The sequence below is a fragment of the Pelobates fuscus genome, chromosome 8 (genome assembly GCF_036172605.1).
Source record: "Pelobates fuscus isolate aPelFus1 chromosome 8, aPelFus1.pri, whole genome shotgun sequence".
NCBI classification, from domain to species: domain Eukaryota; kingdom Metazoa; phylum Chordata; class Amphibia; order Anura; family Pelobatidae; genus Pelobates; species Pelobates fuscus.
Window position 1 is genome coordinate 5,079,482 of NC_086324.1, and position 20,491 is coordinate 5,099,972.

General features: G+C 49.9%; 1 protein-coding gene across 1 annotated transcript in view; it reads left to right on the forward strand.

The window, feature by feature from the left end:
* Positions 1-281: 281 nt before the first annotated feature.
* The window catches only part of HEG1 (heart development protein with EGF like domains 1), a 66,093-nt gene continuing 45,883 nt past the window's right edge, over positions 282-20,491 (forward strand). Inside the window, exon 1 of the mRNA XM_063428714.1 lies at positions 282-3,009. Within this exon, the coding sequence (XP_063284784.1) occupies positions 282-3,009 (2,728 nt within the window). The remainder of the gene's footprint in view (positions 3,010-20,491) is intronic.

Genomic DNA, 20,491 nt, shown 5'->3' on the forward strand with positions numbered 1-20,491 from the left:
TGCCATGAACATACAGGGTTACTGGAACATGCTCAGTACAGTCTGCCATGGAGCCGCAGGGGTTAATGTGGCCAGTGGTTAACCCTTCCTTGGCCGGATCAGGACCCCGGACAGCTCCTGGTTGCGGATGAATCCGGGGAGGTTTAGGACCCAGCGGCTCAGCCGCCGGTAACTCCTCCTCTGTGGGTTGATTCTGGCTGTAGTCACGCCCCCGGTGGGCGGGGCTGTGCTGTGAATGTGTCAGGTCCAGGCTGGGGTTGTAAACCGGCTGCTCCCGCAGGATGATCCGGGCTGCGGGGCTCCTGCTCCTGCTCCAGCTCCTGAGAGGGGCCCCCTGCACCGGCTCTCTGCCTAGCAGGGGCCCCAGCACTGAGAGCCCCCCAGCACCCCACCTAGCAAGGACTGAGAGCCCCCCAAATCCACTCATAGCAAGGACTGAGAACCCCCCAAATCCACTCATAGCAAGGACTGAGAGCCCCCCAAATCCACTCATAGCAAGGACTGAGAGCCCCCCAAATCCACTCATAGCAAGGACTGAGAGCCCCCCAAATCCACTCATAGCAAGGACTGAGAGCCCCCCAAATCCACTCATAGCAAGGACTGAGAACCCCCCAAATCCACTCATAGCAAGGACTGAGAGCCCCCCAAATCCACTCATAGCAAGGACTGAGAGCCCCCCAAATCCACTCATAGCAAGGACCGAGAGCCCCCCAAATCCACTCATAGCAAGGACCGAGAGCCCCCCAAATCCACTCATAGCAAGGACTGAGAGCCCCCCAAATCCACTCATAGCAAGGACTGAGAGCCCCCCAAATCCACTCATAGCAAGGACTGAGAGCCCCCCAAATCCACTCATAGCAAGGACTGAGAGCCCCCACCTAGCATGGACTGAGAGCCCCCCAAATCCACACCTAGCATGGACAGAGAGCCCCCACATAGCAAGGACTGAGAGCCCCCCAGCACCTCACCTAGCATGGACTGAGAGCCCCCCAAATCCACTCATAGCAAGGAATGAGAGCCCCCCAAATTCACACCTAGCATGGACTGAGAGCCCCCCAAATCCACACATAGAAAGGACTGAGAGCCCCCCAAATCCACACCGAGCAAGGACTGAGAGCCCCCCAAATCCACACCTAGCAAGGAATGAGAGCCCCCCAAATTCACACCTAGCATGGACTGAGAGCCCCCCAAATCCACACATAGAAAGGACTGAGAGCCCCCCAAATCCACACCGAGCAAGGACTGAGAGCCCCCCAAATCCACTCATAGCATTGACAGAGAGCCCCCCAAATCCACTCATAGCAAGGACAGAGAGCCCCCCAAATCCCCACGTAGCTAGGACTGATATCATATCAGAACACAGTGTGTACATCCCATCAGAACCAGGAGGCACTAAGACCCATATTCAATCAGAACCTGGTGACCAGGGAGCCAACATCTTGTTAGATCCAGGGGTACGTTGGAGAAAATCTGGGTCACATTTAGCAGAAGTCCAGACTCGATCTCCAACCCAACAACCTGGCCATGGAGGAGCGCAGTTTCCATCAGAACCTGGAAAAATGAGAACTCACACATGGTCAGAACCAGAGCTAACATGGACCAATAACCCATCGCAACTCAACTCCACCAGAACCATCCGACATGCTTACATCCCAGCAGAACCTCCAAGAACCAAGAAACATGACTTTACCAAGCCAGGGAACACTCTGCAAGAAAACAGGACTGGGACACAAATTTCATCAGAACCAGAGGGTCCTAGGAACCACATCCTCTCAGAGGACAAAGACCCTTCAATGAAAATCTCAACAATATCAATCAAACCTTCCGTAAAGAACCAGTCAGAACACACATACACAGAACCAGACAGGACGGGCATGTACACAGCATCAGAACAAAACAGGACTGGCACATACCCTTCATCTCAGCTAAACAAAATGACTAAATACTCATCAACTGACCTAAACAGGACAAGGAGCCCTCTACCAACTGACCTAAACAGGACAGGGAGCCCTCCACCAAATGATCTAAAAAGGACAAGGAGCCCTCTACCAACTGACCTTAACAGGACAAGGAGCCCTCTACCAACTGACCTAAACAGGACAGGGAGCCCTCCACCAACTGATCTAAAAAGGACAAGGAGCCCTCTACCAACTGACCTAAACAGGACAGGGAGCCCTCTACCAGCTGACCTAAACAGGACAGGGATCCCTCCACCAACTGACCTAAACAGGACAGGGCGCCCTCCACCAACTGATCTAAAAAGGACAAGGAGCCCTCTACCAACTGACCTAAACAGGACAGGGAGCCCTCTACCAACTGACCTAAATAGGACAGGGAGCCCTCCACCAACTGACCTAAACAGGACAGGGATCCCTCCACTAACTGACCTAAACAGGACAGGGAGCCCTCCACCAACTGACCTAAACACGACAGGGAGCCCTCCATCAACTGACCTAAACAGGGCTGGGAGCCCTCTACCAACTGACCTAAACAGGACTGGGAACCCTCCACCAACTGACATAAACAGGACAAGGAGCCCTCCACCAACTGACCTAGGGAGCCCACCACCAACAGACCTAAACAGGACAGGGGGCCCTCTACCAACTGTCCAAATCAGGACAGAGAGCATTCCACGAACTGACCTAAACAGGACTAGGACCTCTCAACCAACTGATCTAAACAGGACTGGGACCTCTCAACCAACTGATCTAAACAGGACTGGGACCTCTCAACCAACCGATCTAAACAGGACTGGAAGCCCTCTACCATCTGATCTAAACAGGACTGGAAGCCCTCTACCAACTGACCTATACAGGACTGGGACCTCTCAACCAACTGATCTAAACAGGACTGGGACCTCTCAACCAACTGATCTAAACAGGACTGGGAGCCGCTCACTCACAGAACCAAACAGGACAGCCACACACAGGGCTGACACAGAGCATGCCGGATCAGAAACAGGAAGAACAGAATCAGATCCTCTATCAGGAATGAGAGAGACGAGCTCAGGTGAGAGAGCCCCCAAGAACCCCAAACATTTTATATTCAGCCATATCAGATTTTCACTAAACTGTGAATTGTCAGAAATTTCAGAGGAAATTCTTATTTTACTCCAATAGCAGGAGTATGAGAATATATCCAGATTGGGAATTCCTGGTTTAGTGACTCGATCTGCCTGTATGAGAAAGGAACATTTATTGTATGTAATGCCAACGGCATGGGAACTTCCTGATCCGAAGAGCTTACAGTCACAGAAACCCACCACGAGACTCATGACACTATTTATACACAAACATTTCCTTATTATCATTTCACAGCAACTCCCATCACTCAGATTCCCTTCTGAGAATATATTGCTTATTCTGATTCCATTATAATCTCTGTATAACACTCACATAGTAACTCCGATCTCTGTATAACACTCACATAGTAACTCCGATCTCTGTATAACACACACACAAAAACTCCGATCTCTGTATAACACTCACATAGTAACTCCGATCTCTGTATAACACACACACAGTAACTCCGATCTCTGTATAACACACACACAGTAACTCCGATCTCTGTATAACACTCACATAGTAACTCCGATCTCTGTATAACACTCACATAGTAACTCCGATCTCTGTATAACACACACATAGTAACTTCGATCTCTGTATAACACTCACATAGTAACTCCGATCTCTGTATAACACACACACAGTAACTCCGATCTCTGTATAACACTCATACACACACAGAGACTCAGATCTCTGTATAACACACACACAGTAACTCCCATGTCTGTATAACACTCATACACACACAGTAACTCCGATCTCTGTATAACACACACACAGTAACTCCCATGTCTGTATAACACACACACAGTAACTCCGATCTCTGTATAACACACACACAGTAACTCCGATCTCTGTATAACACACACACAGTAACTCTGATCTCTGTATAACACACACACAGTAACTCCGATCTCTGTATAACACACACACAGTAACTCCCATGTCTGTATAACACACACACAGTAACTCCGATCTCTGTATAACACACACACAGTAACTCCGATCTCTGTATAACACACACACAGTAACTCCGATCTCTGTATAACACACACACAGTAACTCTGATCTCTGTATAACACACACACAGTAACTCCGATCTCTGTATAACACTCATACACACACAGTAACTCCGATCTCTGTATAACACTCATACACACACAGTAACTCCGATCTCTGTATAACACTCATACACACACAGTGACTCCGATCTCTGTATAACACTCACATAGTAACTCCGATCTCTGTATAACACTCATACACACACAGTGACTCCGATCTCTGTATAACACTCATACACACACAGTGACTCCGATCTCTGTATAACACACACACAGTAACTTCGATCTCTGTATAACACTCACATAGTAACTCCGATCTCTGTATAACACTCATACACACACAGTGACTCCGATCTCTGTATAACACTCATACACACACAATGACTCCATTCTCTGTATAACACACACACAGTAACTCCCATGTCTGTATAACACTCATACACACACAGTAACTCCGATCTCTGTATAACACTCCCACAGTAACTCCGATCTCTGTATAACACTATTGCATGCAGACTGACTCCATAATATGTATGATTTGAAGTGCCGCTCTCTGTATAATGCACACTGTAAAATACAGATGCAGGTGTCTCCCACCAGTCCATGGTGGGCCCTTGATCAGGATTTAGGAGCAGGTGCCAGTTTAATCCTCTTACATTACCCAGACATCTGTTCCTGCTCCACATTAACCCATCGTTGTCATTAAGGGGCGGACGTGGTCTAATGGTCTGGGTGGTAAAAGCCAGGCTGGGTTTATTGTGTGTGGATCGTGCTAAATATAACACTATGTGTACAGAGCCCAGCGGAACATTGCAGACAATATTTATCTGATCTTATACAGAGCTGAGAACGAGCCGGGAATTGAGACTTTTTAACTCTTTACAGGAAGGTGTTAAGAAGATGGACAGGGTAATCGCGGGGCTAGGAAGGTGGCTAGGTCAGAGTGTGGGCTAGGAAGGTGGCTAGGTCAGAGTGTGGGCTAGGAAGGCGACTAGGTCAGAGTGTGGGCTAGGAAGGCGACTAGGTCAGAGTGTGGGCTAGGAAGGCGGTTAGGTCAGAGTGTGGGCTAGGAAGGCGGCTAGGTTAGAGTGTGGGCTAGGAAGGCGGCTAGGTCAGAGTGTGGGCTAGGAAGGTGGTTAGGTCAGAGTGTGGGTTAGGAAGGCGGCTAGGTCAGAGTGTGGGCTAGGAAGGCGACTAGGTCAGAGTGTGGGCTAGGAAGGCGGCTAGGTCAGAGTGTGGGTTAGGAAGGCGGCTAGGTTAGAGTGTGGGCCAGGAAGGCGGCTAGGTTAGAGTGTGGGCTAGGAAGGCGGCTAGGTCAGAGTGTGGGTTAGGAAGGCGGCTAGGTTAGAGTGTGGGCTAGGAAGGCGGTTAGGTCAGAGTGTGGGCTAGGAAGGCGGCTAGGTCAGAGTGTGGGCTAGGAAGGCGACTAGGTCAGAGTGTGGGTTAGGAAGGCGGCTAGGTCAGAGTGTGGGCTAGGAAGGCGGTTAGGTCAGAGTGTGGGCTAGGAAGGCGGATAGGTCAGAGTGTGGGCTAGGAAGGCGGTTAGGTCAGAGTGTGGGCTAGGAAGGCGGCTAGGTTAGAGTGTGGGCTAGGAAGGCGGCTAGGTCAGAGTGTGGGCTAGGAAGGTGGTTAGGTCAGAGTGTGGGTTAGGAAGGCGGCTAGGTCAGAGTGTGGGCTAGGAAGGCGACTAGGTCAGAGTGTGGGCTAGGAAGACGGCTAGGTCAGAGTGTGGGTTAGGAAGGCGGCTAGGTTAGAGTGTGGGCTAGGAAGGCGGCTAGGTTAGAGTGTGGGCTAGGAAGGCGGCTAGGTCAGAGTGTGGGTTAGGAAGGCGGCTAGGTTAGAGTGTGGGCTAGGAAGGCGGTTAGGTCAGAGTGTGGGCTAGGAAGGCGGCTAGGTCAGAGTGTGGGCTAGGAAGGCGACTAGGTCAGAGTGTGGGTTAGGAAGGCGGCTAGGTCAGAGTGTGGGCTAGGAAGGCGGCTAGGTTAGAGTGTGGGCTAGGAAGGCGGCTAGGTCAGAGTGTGGGCTAGGAAGGTGGTTAGGTCAGAGTGTGGGTTAGGAAGGCGGCTAGGTCAGAGTGTGGGCTAGGAAGGCGACTAGGTCAGAGTGTGGGCTAGGAAGACGGCTAGGTCAGAGTGTGGGTTAGGAAGGCGGCTAGGTTAGAGTGTGGGCTAGGAAGGCGGCTAGGTTAGAGTGTGGGCTAGGAAGGCGGCTAGGTCAGAGTGTGGGTTAGGAAGGCGGCTAGGTTAGAGTGTGGGCTAGGAAGGCGGCTAGGTCAGAGTGTGGGCTAGGAAGGCGGCTAGGTTAGAGTGTGGGCTAGGAAGGCGACTAGGTCAGAGTGTGGGTTAGGAAGGCGGCTAGGTCAGAGTGTGGGCTAGGAAGGCGGCTAGGTCAGAGTGTGGGCTAGGAAGGCGGTTAGGTCAGAGTGTGGGCTAGGAAGGTGGCTAGGTCAGAGTGTGGGCTGGGAAGGCGGCTAGGTCAGAGTGTGGGCTAGGAAGGCGGCTAGGTCAGAGTGTGGGCTAGGAAGGTGGCTAGGTCAGAGTGTGGGCTGGGAAGGCGGCTAGGTCAGAGTGTGGGCTAGGAAGGCGACTAGGTCAGAGTGTGGGCTAGGAAGGCGGCTAGGTTAGAGTGTGGGCTAGGAAGGCGGCTAGGTCAGAGTGTGGGTTAGGAAGGCGACTAGGTCAGAGTGTGGGCTAGGAAGGCGGCTAGGTTAGAGTGTGGGCTAGGAAGGCGGCTAGGTCAGAGTGTGGGTTAGGAAGGCGGCTAGGTCAGAGTGTGGGCTAGGAAGGCGGTTAGGTCAGAGTGTGGGCTAGGAAGGCGGCTAGGTTAGAGTGTGGGCTAGGAAGGTGGTTAGGTCAGAGTGAGGTCTAGGAAGGCGGTTAGGTCAGAGTGTGGGCTAGGAAGGTGGCTAGGTCAGAGTGTGGGCTAGGAAGGTGGCTAGGTCAGAGTGTGGGCTAGGAAGGCGACTAGGTCAGAGTGTGGGTTAGGAAGGCGGCTAGGTTAGTGTGAGGTCTAGGAAGGTGGCTAGGTCAGAGTGTGGGCTAGGAAGGCGGCTAGGTCAGAGTGTGGGTTAGGAAGGCGACTAGGTCAGAGTGTGGGCTAGGAAGGCGGCTAGGTTAGTGTGAGGTCTAGGAAGGTGGCTAGGTCAGAGTGTGGGCTAGGAAGGCGGCTAGGTCAGAGTGTGGGTTAGGAAGGCGACTAGGTCAGAGTGTGGGCTAGGAAGGCGGCTAGGTTAGAGTGTGGGCTAGGAAGGCGGTTAGGTCAGAGTGTGGGCTAGGAAGGCGGCTAGGTTAGTGTGTGGGCTAGGAAGGCGGCTAGTTTAGTGTGAGGTCTAGGAAGGCGGCTAGGTCAGAGTGTGGATTAGAAAGGTGGCTAGGTCAGAGTGTGGGCTAGGAAGGTGGCTAGGTCACAGTGTGGGCTAGGAAGGCGGCTAGGTTAGTGTGAGGTCTAGGAAGGCGGCTAGGTCAGAGTGTGGGCTAGGAAGGCGGCCAGGTTAGTGTGAGGTCTAGGAAGGCGGCCAAGTCAGAGTGTGGGCTAGGAAGGTGGCTAGGTCAGAGTGTGGGCTAGGAAGGTGGCTAGGTCAGAGTGTGGGCTAGGAAGGCGGCCGGGTCTGAGTGTGGGCTAGGAAGGCGGCCAGGTCACAGTGTGGACTAGGAAGGTGGCTAGGTCAGAGTGTGGGCTAGGAAGGCTGCTAGGTCAGAGTGTGGGCTAGGAAGGCGGCCAGGTCTGAGTGTGGGCTAGGAAGGCGGCCAGGTCACAGTGTGGGCTAGGAAGGTGGCTAGGTCACAGTGTGGGCTAGGAAGGTGGCTAGGTCACAGTGTGGGCTAGGAAGGTGGCTAGGTCAGAGTGTGGGCTAGGAAGGTGGCTAGGTCACAGTGTGGGCTAGGAAGGCGGCCAGGTTAGTGTGAGGGCTAGGAAGGCGGCCAGGTTAGTGTGAGGTCTAGGAAGGCGGCTAGGTCAGAGTGTGGGTTAGGAAGGTGGCTAGGTCAGAGTGTGGGCTAGGAAGGTGGCTAGGTCACAGTGTGGGCTAGGAAGGCGGTTAGGTCAGAGTGTGGGCTAGGAAGGTGGCTAGGTCAGAGTGTGGGTTAGGAAGGTGGCTAGGTCAGAGTGTGGGCTAGGGAGGTGGCTAGGTCACAGTGTGGGCTAGGAAGGCGGCTAGGTTAGTGTGAGGTCTAGGAAGGCGGCTAGGTCAGAGTGTGGGCTAGGAAGGCGGCCAGGTTAGTGTGGGCTAGGAAGGCGGCTAGGTTAGAGTGTGGGCTAGGAAGGCGGCTAGGTCAGAGTGTGGGTTAGGAAGGCGGCTAGGTCAGAGTGTGGGCTAGGAAGGCGGTTAGGTCAGAGTGTGGGCTAGGAAGGCGGCTAGGTTAGAGTGTGGGCTAGGAAGGTGGTTAGGTCAGAGTGAGGTCTAGGAAGGCGGTTAGGTCAGAGTGTGGGCTAGGAAGGTGGCTAGGTCAGAGTGTGGGCTAGGAAGGTGGCTAGGTCAGAGTGTGGGCTAGGAAGGCGACTAGGTCAGAGTGTGGGTTAGGAAGGCGGCTAGGTTAGTGTGAGGTCTAGGAAGGTGGCTAGGTCAGAGTGTGGGCTAGGAAGGCGGCTAGGTCAGAGTGTGGGTTAGGAAGGCGACTAGGTCAGAGTGTGGGCTAGGAAGGCGGCTAGGTTAGTGTGAGGTCTAGGAAGGTGGCTAGGTCAGAGTGTGGGCTAGGAAGGCGGCTAGGTCAGAGTGTGGGTTAGGAAGGCGACTAGGTCAGAGTGTGGGCTAGGAAGGCGGCTAGGTTAGAGTGTGGGCTAGGAAGGCGGTTAGGTCAGAGTGTGGGCTAGGAAGGCGGCTAGGTTAGTGTGTGGGCTAGGAAGGCGGCTAGTTTAGTGTGAGGTCTAGGAAGGCGGCTAGGTCAGAGTGTGGATTAGAAAGGTGGCTAGGTCAGAGTGTGGGCTAGGAAGGTGGCTAGGTCACAGTGTGGGCTAGGAAGGCGGCTAGGTTAGTGTGAGGTCTAGGAAGGCGGCTAGGTCAGAGTGTGGGCTAGGAAGGCGGCCAGGTTAGTGTGAGGTCTAGGAAGGCGGCCAAGTCAGAGTGTGGGCTAGGAAGGTGGCTAGGTCAGAGTGTGGGCTAGGAAGGTGGCTAGGTCAGAGTGTGGGCTAGGAAGGCGGCCGGGTCTGAGTGTGGGCTAGGAAGGCGGCCAGGTCACAGTGTGGACTAGGAAGGTGGCTAGGTCAGAGTGTGGGCTAGGAAGGCTGCTAGGTCAGAGTGTGGGCTAGGAAGGCGGCCAGGTCTGAGTGTGGGCTAGGAAGGCGGCCAGGTCACAGTGTGGGCTAGGAAGGTGGCTAGGTCACAGTGTGGGCTAGGAAGGTGGCTAGGTCACAGTGTGGGCTAGGAAGGTGGCTAGGTCAGAGTGTGGGCTAGGAAGGTGGCTAGGTCACAGTGTGGGCTAGGAAGGCGGCCAGGTTAGTGTGAGGGCTAGGAAGGCGGCCAGGTTAGTGTGAGGTCTAGGAAGGCGGCTAGGTCAGAGTGTGGGTTAGGAAGGTGGCTAGGTCAGAGTGTGGGCTAGGAAGGTGGCTAGGTCACAGTGTGGGCTAGGAAGGCGGTTAGGTCAGAGTGTGGGCTAGGAAGGTGGCTAGGTCAGAGTGTGGGTTAGGAAGGTGGCTAGGTCAGAGTGTGGGCTAGGGAGGTGGCTAGGTCACAGTGTGGGCTAGGAAGGCGGCTAGGTTAGTGTGAGGTCTAGGAAGGCGGCTAGGTCAGAGTGTGGGCTAGGAAGGCGGCCAGGTTAGTGTGGGCTAGGAAGGCGGCTAGGTTAGAGTGTGGGCTAGGAAGGCGGCTAGGTCAGAGTGTGGGTTAGGAAGGCGGCTAGGTCAGAGTGTGGGCTAGGAAGGCGGCCAGGTCTGAGTGTGGGCTAGGAAGGCGGCCATGTCACAGTGTGGGCTAGTTAGGCGGCTAGGTTAGTGTGATGTCTAGGAAGGTGGCTAGGTCAGAGTGTGGGCTAGGAAGGCGGCTAGGTCAGAGTGTGGGCTAGGAAGGCGGCTAGGTCACAATGTGGGCTAGGAAGGCGGCTAGGTCACAGTGTGGGCTAGGAAGGTGGCTAGGTCAGAGTGTGGGCTAGGAAGGCGGCCAGGTCACAGTGTGGGCTAGGAAGGTGGCTAGGTCACAGTGTGGGCTAGGAAGGCTGCTAGGTCAGAGTGTGGGCTAGGAAGGTGGCTAGGTCAGAGTGTGGGCTAGGAAGGTGGCTAGGTCAGCGTGTGGGCTAGGAAGGCGGCTAGGTCAGAGTGTGGGGTAGGAAGGCGGCCAGGTTAGTGTGTGGGCTAGGAAGGCGGCCAGGTCACAGTGTGGGCTAGGAAGGTGACTAGGTCACAGTGTGGGCTAGGAAGGTGGCTAGGTCAGAGTGTGGGCTAGGAAGGTCGCTAGGAAGGCGGCTAGGTCTATTCTATCTGGAAGGCTATTCCAGGTATCTACTACCCTTTCTATATCACTGTTACTGCTCCCCATGGAAGGCTAATCCAGGTTTCTACTACCCTTTCTATATCACTGTTACTGCTTCCACTGGAAGGCTATTCCAGGTATCTACTACGCTTTCTATATCACTGTTACTGCTCCCACTGGAAGGCTATTCCAGGTATCTACAACCCTTTCTATATCATTGTTACTGCTCCCACTAAAAGGCTATTCCAGGTATCTACAACCCTTTCTATATCATTGTTACAGCTCCCACTAAAAGGCTATTCCAGGTATCTACTACCCTTTCTATATCACTGTTACTGATCCCACTGGAAGGCTATTCCAGGTATCTACTACCCTTTCTGTATCACTGTTACTGCTCCCACTGGGAGGCTATTCCAGGTATCTACTACCCTTTCTGTATCACTAAAACTGCTCCCACTGGGAGGCTATTCCAGGTATCTACTACCCTTTCTGTATCACTGTTACTGCTCCCACTGGAAGGCTATTCCTGGTATCTACTACCCTTTCTATCTCACTGTTACTGCTCCCACTGGAAGGCTATTCCAGGTATCTACTACCCTTTCTATATCACTGTTACTGCTCCCACTGGAAGGCTATTCCTGGTATCTACTACCCTTTCTATATCACTGTTACTGCTCCCACTGGAAGGCTATTCCTGGTATCTACTACCCTTTCTGTATCACTGTTACTGCTCCCACTGGGAGGCTATTCCAGGTATCTACTACCCTTTCTGTATCACTAAAACTGCTCCCACTGGGAGGCTATTCCAGGTATCTACTACCCTTTCTGTATCACTGTTACTGCTCCCACTGGAAGGCTATTCCTGGTATCTACTACCCTTTCTATCTCACTGTTACTGCTCCCACTGGAAGGCTATTCCAGGTATCTACTACCCTTTCTATATCACTGTTACTGCTCCCACTGGAAGGCTATTCCTGGTATCTACTACCCTTTCTATATCACTGTTACTGCTCCCACTGGAAGGCTATTCCAGGTATCTACTACCCTTTCCATATCACTGTTACTGCTCCCACTGGAAGGCTATTCCTGGTATCTACTACCCTTTCTATATCACTGTTACTGCTCCCACTGGTAGGCCGCTCCATTTCCAGGTATCTATTAGGCTAATGACAGCCCAGTAATGCTGCTACACCTATAGTAACAGAGGAATTAATTGCCGTATGTGTCACAGCGAAATGCTGCACATACAGACTCCAGAAACCGTGTCCACTTCAAACCACTGAGGTGGTGATGGTGCTTGTGTGGTGACAGACGTTATGTGTAATTTCTTGTATCTTACTGTGTGTTATGTAGGTAGTGCTCGAGTTAGTTTGTGAGCATTTATTTGGATGTTGCTGAGTGTTTGTTAAAGTAGACGGAGCAGAGTAATTATATGTTATTATTATTATAAGTAAACCTTTAATATTAGATGTTGTTCCTCCGTGTTCTGCCTTACTGGTCCATGTTTACATCAGTCATGGAATAAAACCAATAATGATTAAATGGCAGATTGGGGTCACAGCCATTTATTGGGGGTGTTTTATAAGCCGCTCCCAAACATTGAATGACTGACCATATTAATGGGGTTATTACTGGACAATCTCCTAAATGCCGGATTGCACTCTAATAATTGTTCCTATGAGATGAACCCAGTCTGCGCTTTACACGTAATGTTAATATTGTATGAAGTGAGCTTAGCCCTGTGCTGTATGGGATGGGTGGGAGTGAGTTTTTACGCAGGCCATGGCTCAGGAATGGCATAGTTTGTGTAGATCTCCGCAGAATCAGATATCAGGGATAAAATTACTCCAGAACACTTTAACAGACAAACAATGGCCGGTCCGAAGGTTGGTCCATTTCACCATCTGTTTAGTCCCCAGTCATGGAAGGACAATGTCTGTCATTGTAATCCTCGTCATTAGTCTGATGGGAAAAGAAGTCATTGTAGCAGCTTTCGCTACCTGTTACAATGCAGCCTCTCAGGGATCCATGACATGGGGACAGACCAAAAGACGTCCCTTGTTATGATATGTGAGTGCCGAGATTGTGTGTGAGCCGCACTCTTAGATTGGTCCGAGAGAGCCACTGGACCAAGCCTCCCACGGGTAGAATGGCAGATTCCCACGGATACTGTGTCACCTGGCTCCGGAACACTATGGGATATTCCTGGGCATTGAATGGCTGCCATCTGTATCACTGTCTTGTTATCCGTCCTGGGTGTCTGCTAAAACAAACAAAACCATCAGCACAAAAGAATGAGAGATTTAGCACAGATATGTGGAAACGTGAAACAGAATATCGCATGTTATGGAAAATATGGCGATTCTGTAAGAAAGTGGGCGATTGGGACCCGGGTTCGTACATCTCTTTATTAATCTAAAGCTCTCCCCATTCTCTGTCTGGCATTATTGGCGCTCTAAGAAAAGTCCTAAATTTGAGGAAAAAAAGATGCAAATGTTCCCAAAATGTCAGAGAGGGAGGTGTATTTTAGTAAATTTAGTTTAAAAGTAGTGCACCCATAGGAGGAGGGTGGAGCAGTTTCCATGGAGACCGATGCAATCAGAAGGACATGCCATTCAATTGTGTAAAATATTCTAATGTATTATAAAAGTATGAGTGAATCTTATTTATTTTAGAAATCGCTTTAAACGGACTTCCCACTTTCTATAGCAATGTAAGTTTTTATTAAGAAAAGGTTGAGATTTTCTTTCTCCGATCTAATCCCAAACTAACGGAGAAAGTGCCTGCAATCACCGTGGAAACCAATGGCATGTCCTTCTGATTGCATCGGTCTCCATGGAAACTGCTCCATCTTACCTCACTCAGTTAATCTATTAAAAGAGAGAGCCAGAAATGCAGGACTCCTTTCTTTTTATCGTAACATTTCTACTAATTCTGTTATTTCAGATAATAATGGCATTTTAGTAGATTTCCACAATCCGTGTTTTTGTTGCGGTGAAAATATATTTGACTAAGATTTTTTTCAGCACAGGGAATTTTATTAGAGTCTGTATGTAAAAGAGCTACTTCTAGTGCCTGCTCTGTTCTATTCTGAATCAATTTAGAGCAGGAGCCTGGCAAACCGGCTCCTCCAAGAACCAGTGGCGAGGTTACTGTCACCACACTCCGTTTACTTTTACATTTATATTGAAGATATATCAAACTAAATCCTAATCAGTTAAGAAAAGGCACACCCAGGGCACACATTACAAATGAAGAGGAGACATTTAAAACTGGATCCCTTATTTGGGCATTAGAGTTAAGAGTAGTGTAGGTACCTCAACTCCTGAAATGAGTTATAAAGTTGGATCTTGGTGTCCCCCATTTATAGGCCATCCCTGCGGAGTGTAGGTGAATAGTGAGTGGGTTTAATGAATTTCACCACTGAAGTGTGGCCTTAGTCTTGGTAGAAAAACAATTGCGAATCTTCGAATAATAGTGGAGTCTTATCATGATGTGGTCTTTATCTTGAGGTGAGAAGCATCGGAGGATGACATCTCCAGTAATTGGGACAGGAGGCTTGGTTGTTGTAGGAAGACAATTAAATTCAGCAATGTGATCTTTTTGGCCACAGCTGGTGGCAGTATAGAGGCTATGAGCCTTCTTACTTAGTGTGGTACTTCCTCCTTAAAGGACCACTCTAGGCACCCAGACCACTTCAGCTTAATGAAGTGGTCTGGGTGCCAGGTCCAGCTAGGGTTAACTAATTGTTTTATAAACATAGCAGTTTCAGAGAAACTGCTATGTTTATGAATGGGTTAAGCCTTCCCCTCTTTCCTCTAGTGGCTGTCTCACTGACAGCCGCTAGAGGCGCTTGCGTGATTCTCACTGTGAAAATCACAGTGAGAGCACGCAAGCGTCCATAGGAAAGCATTATGAATGCTTTCCTATGTGACCGGCTGAATGCGCGCGCAGCTCTTGCCGCGCGTGCGCATTCAGCCGACGGGGAGGAACGGAGGAGGAGAGCTCCCCGCCCAGCGCTGGAAAAAGGTACGTTTTTACCCCTTTCCCCTTTCCAGAGCCGGGCGGGAGTGGGTCCCTGAGGGTGGGGGCACCCTCAGGGCACTCTAGTGCCAGGAAAACGAGTATGCTTTCCTGGCACTAGAGTGGTCCTTTAATGATTGCGCACTATCCCAAGTCCTTATGCTAATAGCGTTTTTCCGTTTGATTTTTGTATTCTCCTTATTGGGGCTGATGTGTACTACAGTCATTGCTGCCGTCCAGGGATAGTGGGAGTTTGAGCACAGGGCTTAATTTTGTATATTTGTATATATAGATATTGTTTGTTGCTTTTTGTTATGAATTTATATAAAAAAAAAAAAAGAGTTTAAGAACTACTGTTTTATAGAGCACAATTTTGTGCCTTGAAGTCAGACGTTCCATGGTCAGAATGTGCTAAATGTGATTTTGAGAGGTTTAACAATGATGGCGCACTATATTCTACTCTAGGAAGTAGACTCGCTCCTTAATGTTGGGCTCTGCTCATTTCACTAGGTGTACGCACCCCCCAACCCAGTGAGACATTGTGCCCTGTTCAACACCACAAACTGTGACGGTAGTAGTTTATATCACCGTCCAATCTTCCCTCTTTCTCCATAAAAGAATATTCCCAATAATCCACAGGAATGAATAGCTCTGGTAACACGAAATAATCCACACATGAGCCAAGGCTTAATGCTGGAACAAGACTTTACTGGAAGTAACAACAACAGGTATTCCAGCTACAGTTTATTTTATGCCCTGCTCCCATGCAGGGGAGGGACACACACGTTATCTACTGTAGCCAATAAAACAGAGGTTACAACCCACACAAAATCCTCCCCTCTGCCTGTGATTCAACTATCTTATACAATAGAAGATGCAATTATCACAGGCAGGAAAAATACAGTTTTTACAGCATATTCATAACTTCTAAAATATACATCACATTCACATAAAAATTATATATTCACGCTTGTAAAGCGATAGAGTATGCAATCATTTTAAAAAAGTAGTCTGGGGGGGCGGAGCTTACCAGCCGAGCAAGCCAGACGCACATGGTGGGAGCTCCCACATCTGACGCCTTGATCCTGGGCATAACGCCCGGCCACCGGATCGTGCAGTAAGCGGACAAACACCCTCATATGCAGGAGGGAATGCTGAGCCTGGAGATACCCGATTCGGGTCCCGCGGCCTGCACAGGTGGGAGCCGTGGAGAGACGGCCGCTCTCCCGGGTCTCAGGCAGAGGAGGGGACACCCACACACCGCTTCCCCCCCCCCTCTGGACCGGTGGGGGATATCCCGGTCCCCACCAGCACGAGCAACAACAAGCCGAGACATATCGGCAGAAGCCACTAAACTTTCAAGCAGGAGGGAAACGGCGGCGCCCAAGATGGCGGACGAGCCCAGCTTTACTACACGTGGCCTGATACAGCCCCGTTACAGCAAAGACAGACACTCAGCAAAAGGGAGAAAAATGGCGAACCGAGGTACCAACAAAGCCCTTGCCACTCCACCTAGACACACCCAGGAGTTCTTTGACCGGCTCTGCTGCTACTTATGGTCACAACTCCATCGTAAGGTTCGGCCTTTTCAACAAGCGGTCCAAGCAATAGCAGCATGGGTCCGACCAGCTACCCGGCGGCTACTGAGTAAATACCCACAACGAGCCCCCAGGGAAACCGTCAGAAGGGGACGAAGGCAGAGAACAAAGCAACGAGAGATGACGGATCGCCCCCCAGGCACCAACGCTCCCCCTCTCAAGCGCCCACACTTGCCGGTGAAAGCCCCGGAACAAACTACTACCCAGCCCCAGCGAAACCTCACCGCACACGGCCAAGCTGGACACCCAGCCCAAGCGACTGCTCACAGCCGAAACCACACAGCAGCAACACAGGAGATAGCCCCCTCACAGGAAACCTCGGACTGCTTGCAGACCTATGCCGAAGGCCTGCCGACCTCTGGTATAGGGTAAAAGGAGACACACACAACAAGATGGCGGACTGAAATGACACTATACATGATCAACCGACCACCTAGCACCCTTAATACAGCTCATACTACCCCACCAAATATGGCATACACAGGGTCACCCAAATCGATTATATAGTAGATGTTACTAACCCTGGTTTATGGCATTTTTTTTTTTTTTTTTTATAAAGAGGTGTGCAATTGTAAAAGTTTGCAATGTGATGTGGTAGGTGTTCTAAGCTCTCTGCCTATTCTAACTAAGCTATCTGGGCATACAAATATGCTTCTGCTGCCCCCTGGTGGATAACCTTAATTGAGCTTACAGTAATCTAATATTGATAATGAACCTAATCTAAGTTTGAACGTCAAAATACAGCTAACTATTTTGTATTTCACATGTATACCTAACACCATTGACGTTTTAGCCCTGTTGAACGACAGTTATCTTGCTACATTTTATTTACCTTCACGCTAACGACACAACTGTTCTAACCAAGCTTGTTATAATTATAAAAATGTGCAGTCTCTTATGCCACTGTTATGCCAATGTATGTCTTGCAATACGCTGTTGTGGCGTTTGTTGATTCCTTGTACCCACCTGCGCAGCAAAAATAAAGAATTAAAAAAAAAAAAAAAAAAATTTATATATTCACAATCAATCCATTCAGGGGAACAACATATCAAAAGAAGAAAAACTACCACAACAAGAGGACATAGTCTTAAATTTGAGGGGCAAAGGTTTAAAAATAATATCAGGAAGTATTACTTTATTGAGAGGGTAGTGGATGCATGGAATAACCTTACAGCTGAAGTGGTAGAGGTTAACACAGTGAGGGAGTTTAAGCATGCGTGGGATAGGCATAAGGATATCCTAACTATAAGATAAGGCCAGGGACTAATGAAAGTATTTAGAAAATTGGTCAGACTAGATGGGCCGAATGGTTCTTATCTGCCGTCACATTCTATGTTTCTATGTTTCAAAAAATGGCATGAATCAGACCAGGGGTTCAGAAGTTAGTAAAGTATCTTTTGGGGCCTGGCTGGCAGCATGGCTATCTTGTCCAAACCTGGTTTTACAGAGCTCTCTATCCTGGAGACAATGGGGAAAATAATCCAATTATATCCAGGGATAGAGGCAGACTCCATTGAGCAAATGTTACCAGTAAAACACAAAAGGATACAAAAATACATAACTCCTATCATACTGAATTGAACGGGCCAAATCTCCCAGGGTCCATAGTCACAGGGCAAGAGGCGGGCAAGCAGTCCTCTCCAGGCACAAGTGGCGAAGGGCACTTCGTCACAGTAATAAATCCATGAATAAAGTAGCAGGGAGGGAAAGTACCGAATAAATGGAGGGGGATTCTTCACACAAACCTATAGAGAAACTAGTGGGACACCACCAACGCGTCAAAGAAGTCTGACTCCACCCTTTGATGCTGTTACCCAATCACAAAGAGTAACACGTAGGCTTGTGTTGTGGGGAGACCACAATCTGAAAGCCCAATTCAAAGCCAATAGACGCCTGTTAGCCAGACTAAACATGTTTAAGAGGCCTATATACAGAAAATGGGACTTGTTTTTCAAAAAATGCCTCAGAATCCTGACAGGTTTAGTTTCTCGACCTGTGAGCAGCCAGCCACCAGTAAGGTGTGCGGGGACTAAACAACACAAATAATCATAACAGACTCCCATTATTAGTGCTTACTACAAAAAATCGTAAATGATAAAATTATAAAAACCGGGAGCATTGCTCTACCTGTCCCTATGGACCAGCCTCCACTAGCCACCGTAATCAGCCAGCACCCTACAGTGGCCAGACCTTTACCACACCCTTAATCTCCAGACATTTCCGTCTGATTGTCAAATGCTACCAGAAACGTAGGACGATGCGTCTTGGTGTCAGCAATCTATGATCCTAAATTCTGAAAATCCAGTTTTTAGTGAATATCTCTGTAAACTTTCTAATGGCCTCCCTGTTTATAAGACTAAAGGATTGGGTGGGTGGTCAATGTGCACCTGAGGGTGTAGTACATACACAGAGTGCGGTGTGGAACATGCGCGGGTCTCTCCCCCTGAACAGGCTGTCTGAAGAATGAAGACACAATGGTCAGTGAAGTTACACACTGCAGACTGAATGGCAAAACCTAGGCTAATACAGCTGGTCTCTCTAACTCTCCAAAGGAGCTATTTTAGTCCTGAATGTTGGCATCACTGTTATTATTGTCTTTAACTTTTGTGTACTATGTTGCCAGTAATTCTGGTGCTCTGATCTGCACTGTCAGTGCCTATGGTAGTATTGCACGCTGGGGGTGGGGGGGGGGCATTGTATCGGACACGTTATCAGACGTTCAGTCCGGCTGACAGGATTGGTATTTCCTGGTAACACCCAGTATGAATAAGAGATCGCGCCTGTAACAGAAAAACAACCATTAACCCATCGAGTGCACCCTCAATGCTGCTACACATATAATAACAAACTGTGTGATATCACGCCACCGCTACGTCTGGCCACTGGAATAAGGAGATTTATATACAGCTACAATATCAGCAGAATATCAGCAGAATACAGCCAGCCTGAGACATAATTGGGGATATCACTACTGCTTCAAGTTCGTCTGTTTTGGTCTTAAATTAGAAATTCGGATAATTCTCACTTTCGTGAATAACCGAAACAATGTAACGCTCAAAGCGGGGGTACTGGTTTCATGATGATGGGGGGCTAGTCCCATGGGGATTGAGGGTACTGGTTTCATGATGATGGGGGGCTAGTCCCATGGGGATTGAGGGTACTGGTTTCATGATGATGGGGGGCTAGTCCCATGGGGATTGGGGGTACTGGTTTCATGATGAAGGGGGGCTAGTCCCATGGGGATTGGGGGTACTGGTTTCATGATGAAGGGGGGCTAGTCCCATGGGGATTGGGGGTACTGGTTTCATAATGATGGGGGACTAGTCCCATGGTGATTAGGGTTACTGGTTTCATGAGGAAGGGGGGCTAGTCCCATGGGGATTGGGGGTACTGGTTTCATGATGATGGGGGTCTAGTCCCATGGGGATTGGGGGTACTGGTTTCATGATGATGGGGGTCTAGTCCCATTTTGATTAGGGGTACTGGTTTCATGATGAAGGGGGGCTAGTCCCATGGGGATTGGGGGTACTGGTTTCATGATGAAGGGGGGCTAGTCCCATGGGGATTGGGGGTACTGGTTTCATGATGAAGGGGGGCTAGTCCCATGGGGATTGGGGGTACTGGTTTCATGATGATGGGGGGCTAGTCCCATGGGGATTGGGGGTACTGATTTCATGATGATAGGGGGCTAGTCCCATAGGGGTTGGGGGTACTGGTTTCATGATGATGGGGGGCTAGTCCCATGGGGATTGGGGGTACTGGTTTCATGATGATGGGGGGCTAGTCCCATGGGTATTGGGGGTACTGGTTTCATGATGATGGGGGGCTAGTCCCATGGGGATTGGGGGTACTGATTTCATGATGATGGGGGGCTAGTCCCATGGGGATTGGGGGTACTGGTTTCATGATGATGGGGGGCTAGTCCCATTTTGATTAGGGGTACTGGTTTCATGATGATGGGGGACTAGTCCCATGGGGATTGGGGGTACTGGTTTCATGAGGAAGGGGGCTAGTCCCATGTGGATTGGGGGTACTGGTTTCATGATGATGGGTGGCTAGTCCCATGGGGTTTGGGGGTACTGGTTTCATGATAATGGGGGGTTAGTCCCATGGGGATTGGGGGTACTGGTTTCATGATGATGGGGGGCTAGTCCCATGGGGGTTGGGGGTACCGGTTTCATGATAATGGGGGGTTAGTCTCATGGGGATTGGGGGTACCGGTTTCATGATAATGGGGGGTTAGTCTCATGGGGATTGGGGGTACTGGTTTCATGATGATGGGGGACTAGTCCCATTAGGTTTGGGGGTACTGGTTTCATGATAATGGGGGGTTAGTCCCATGGG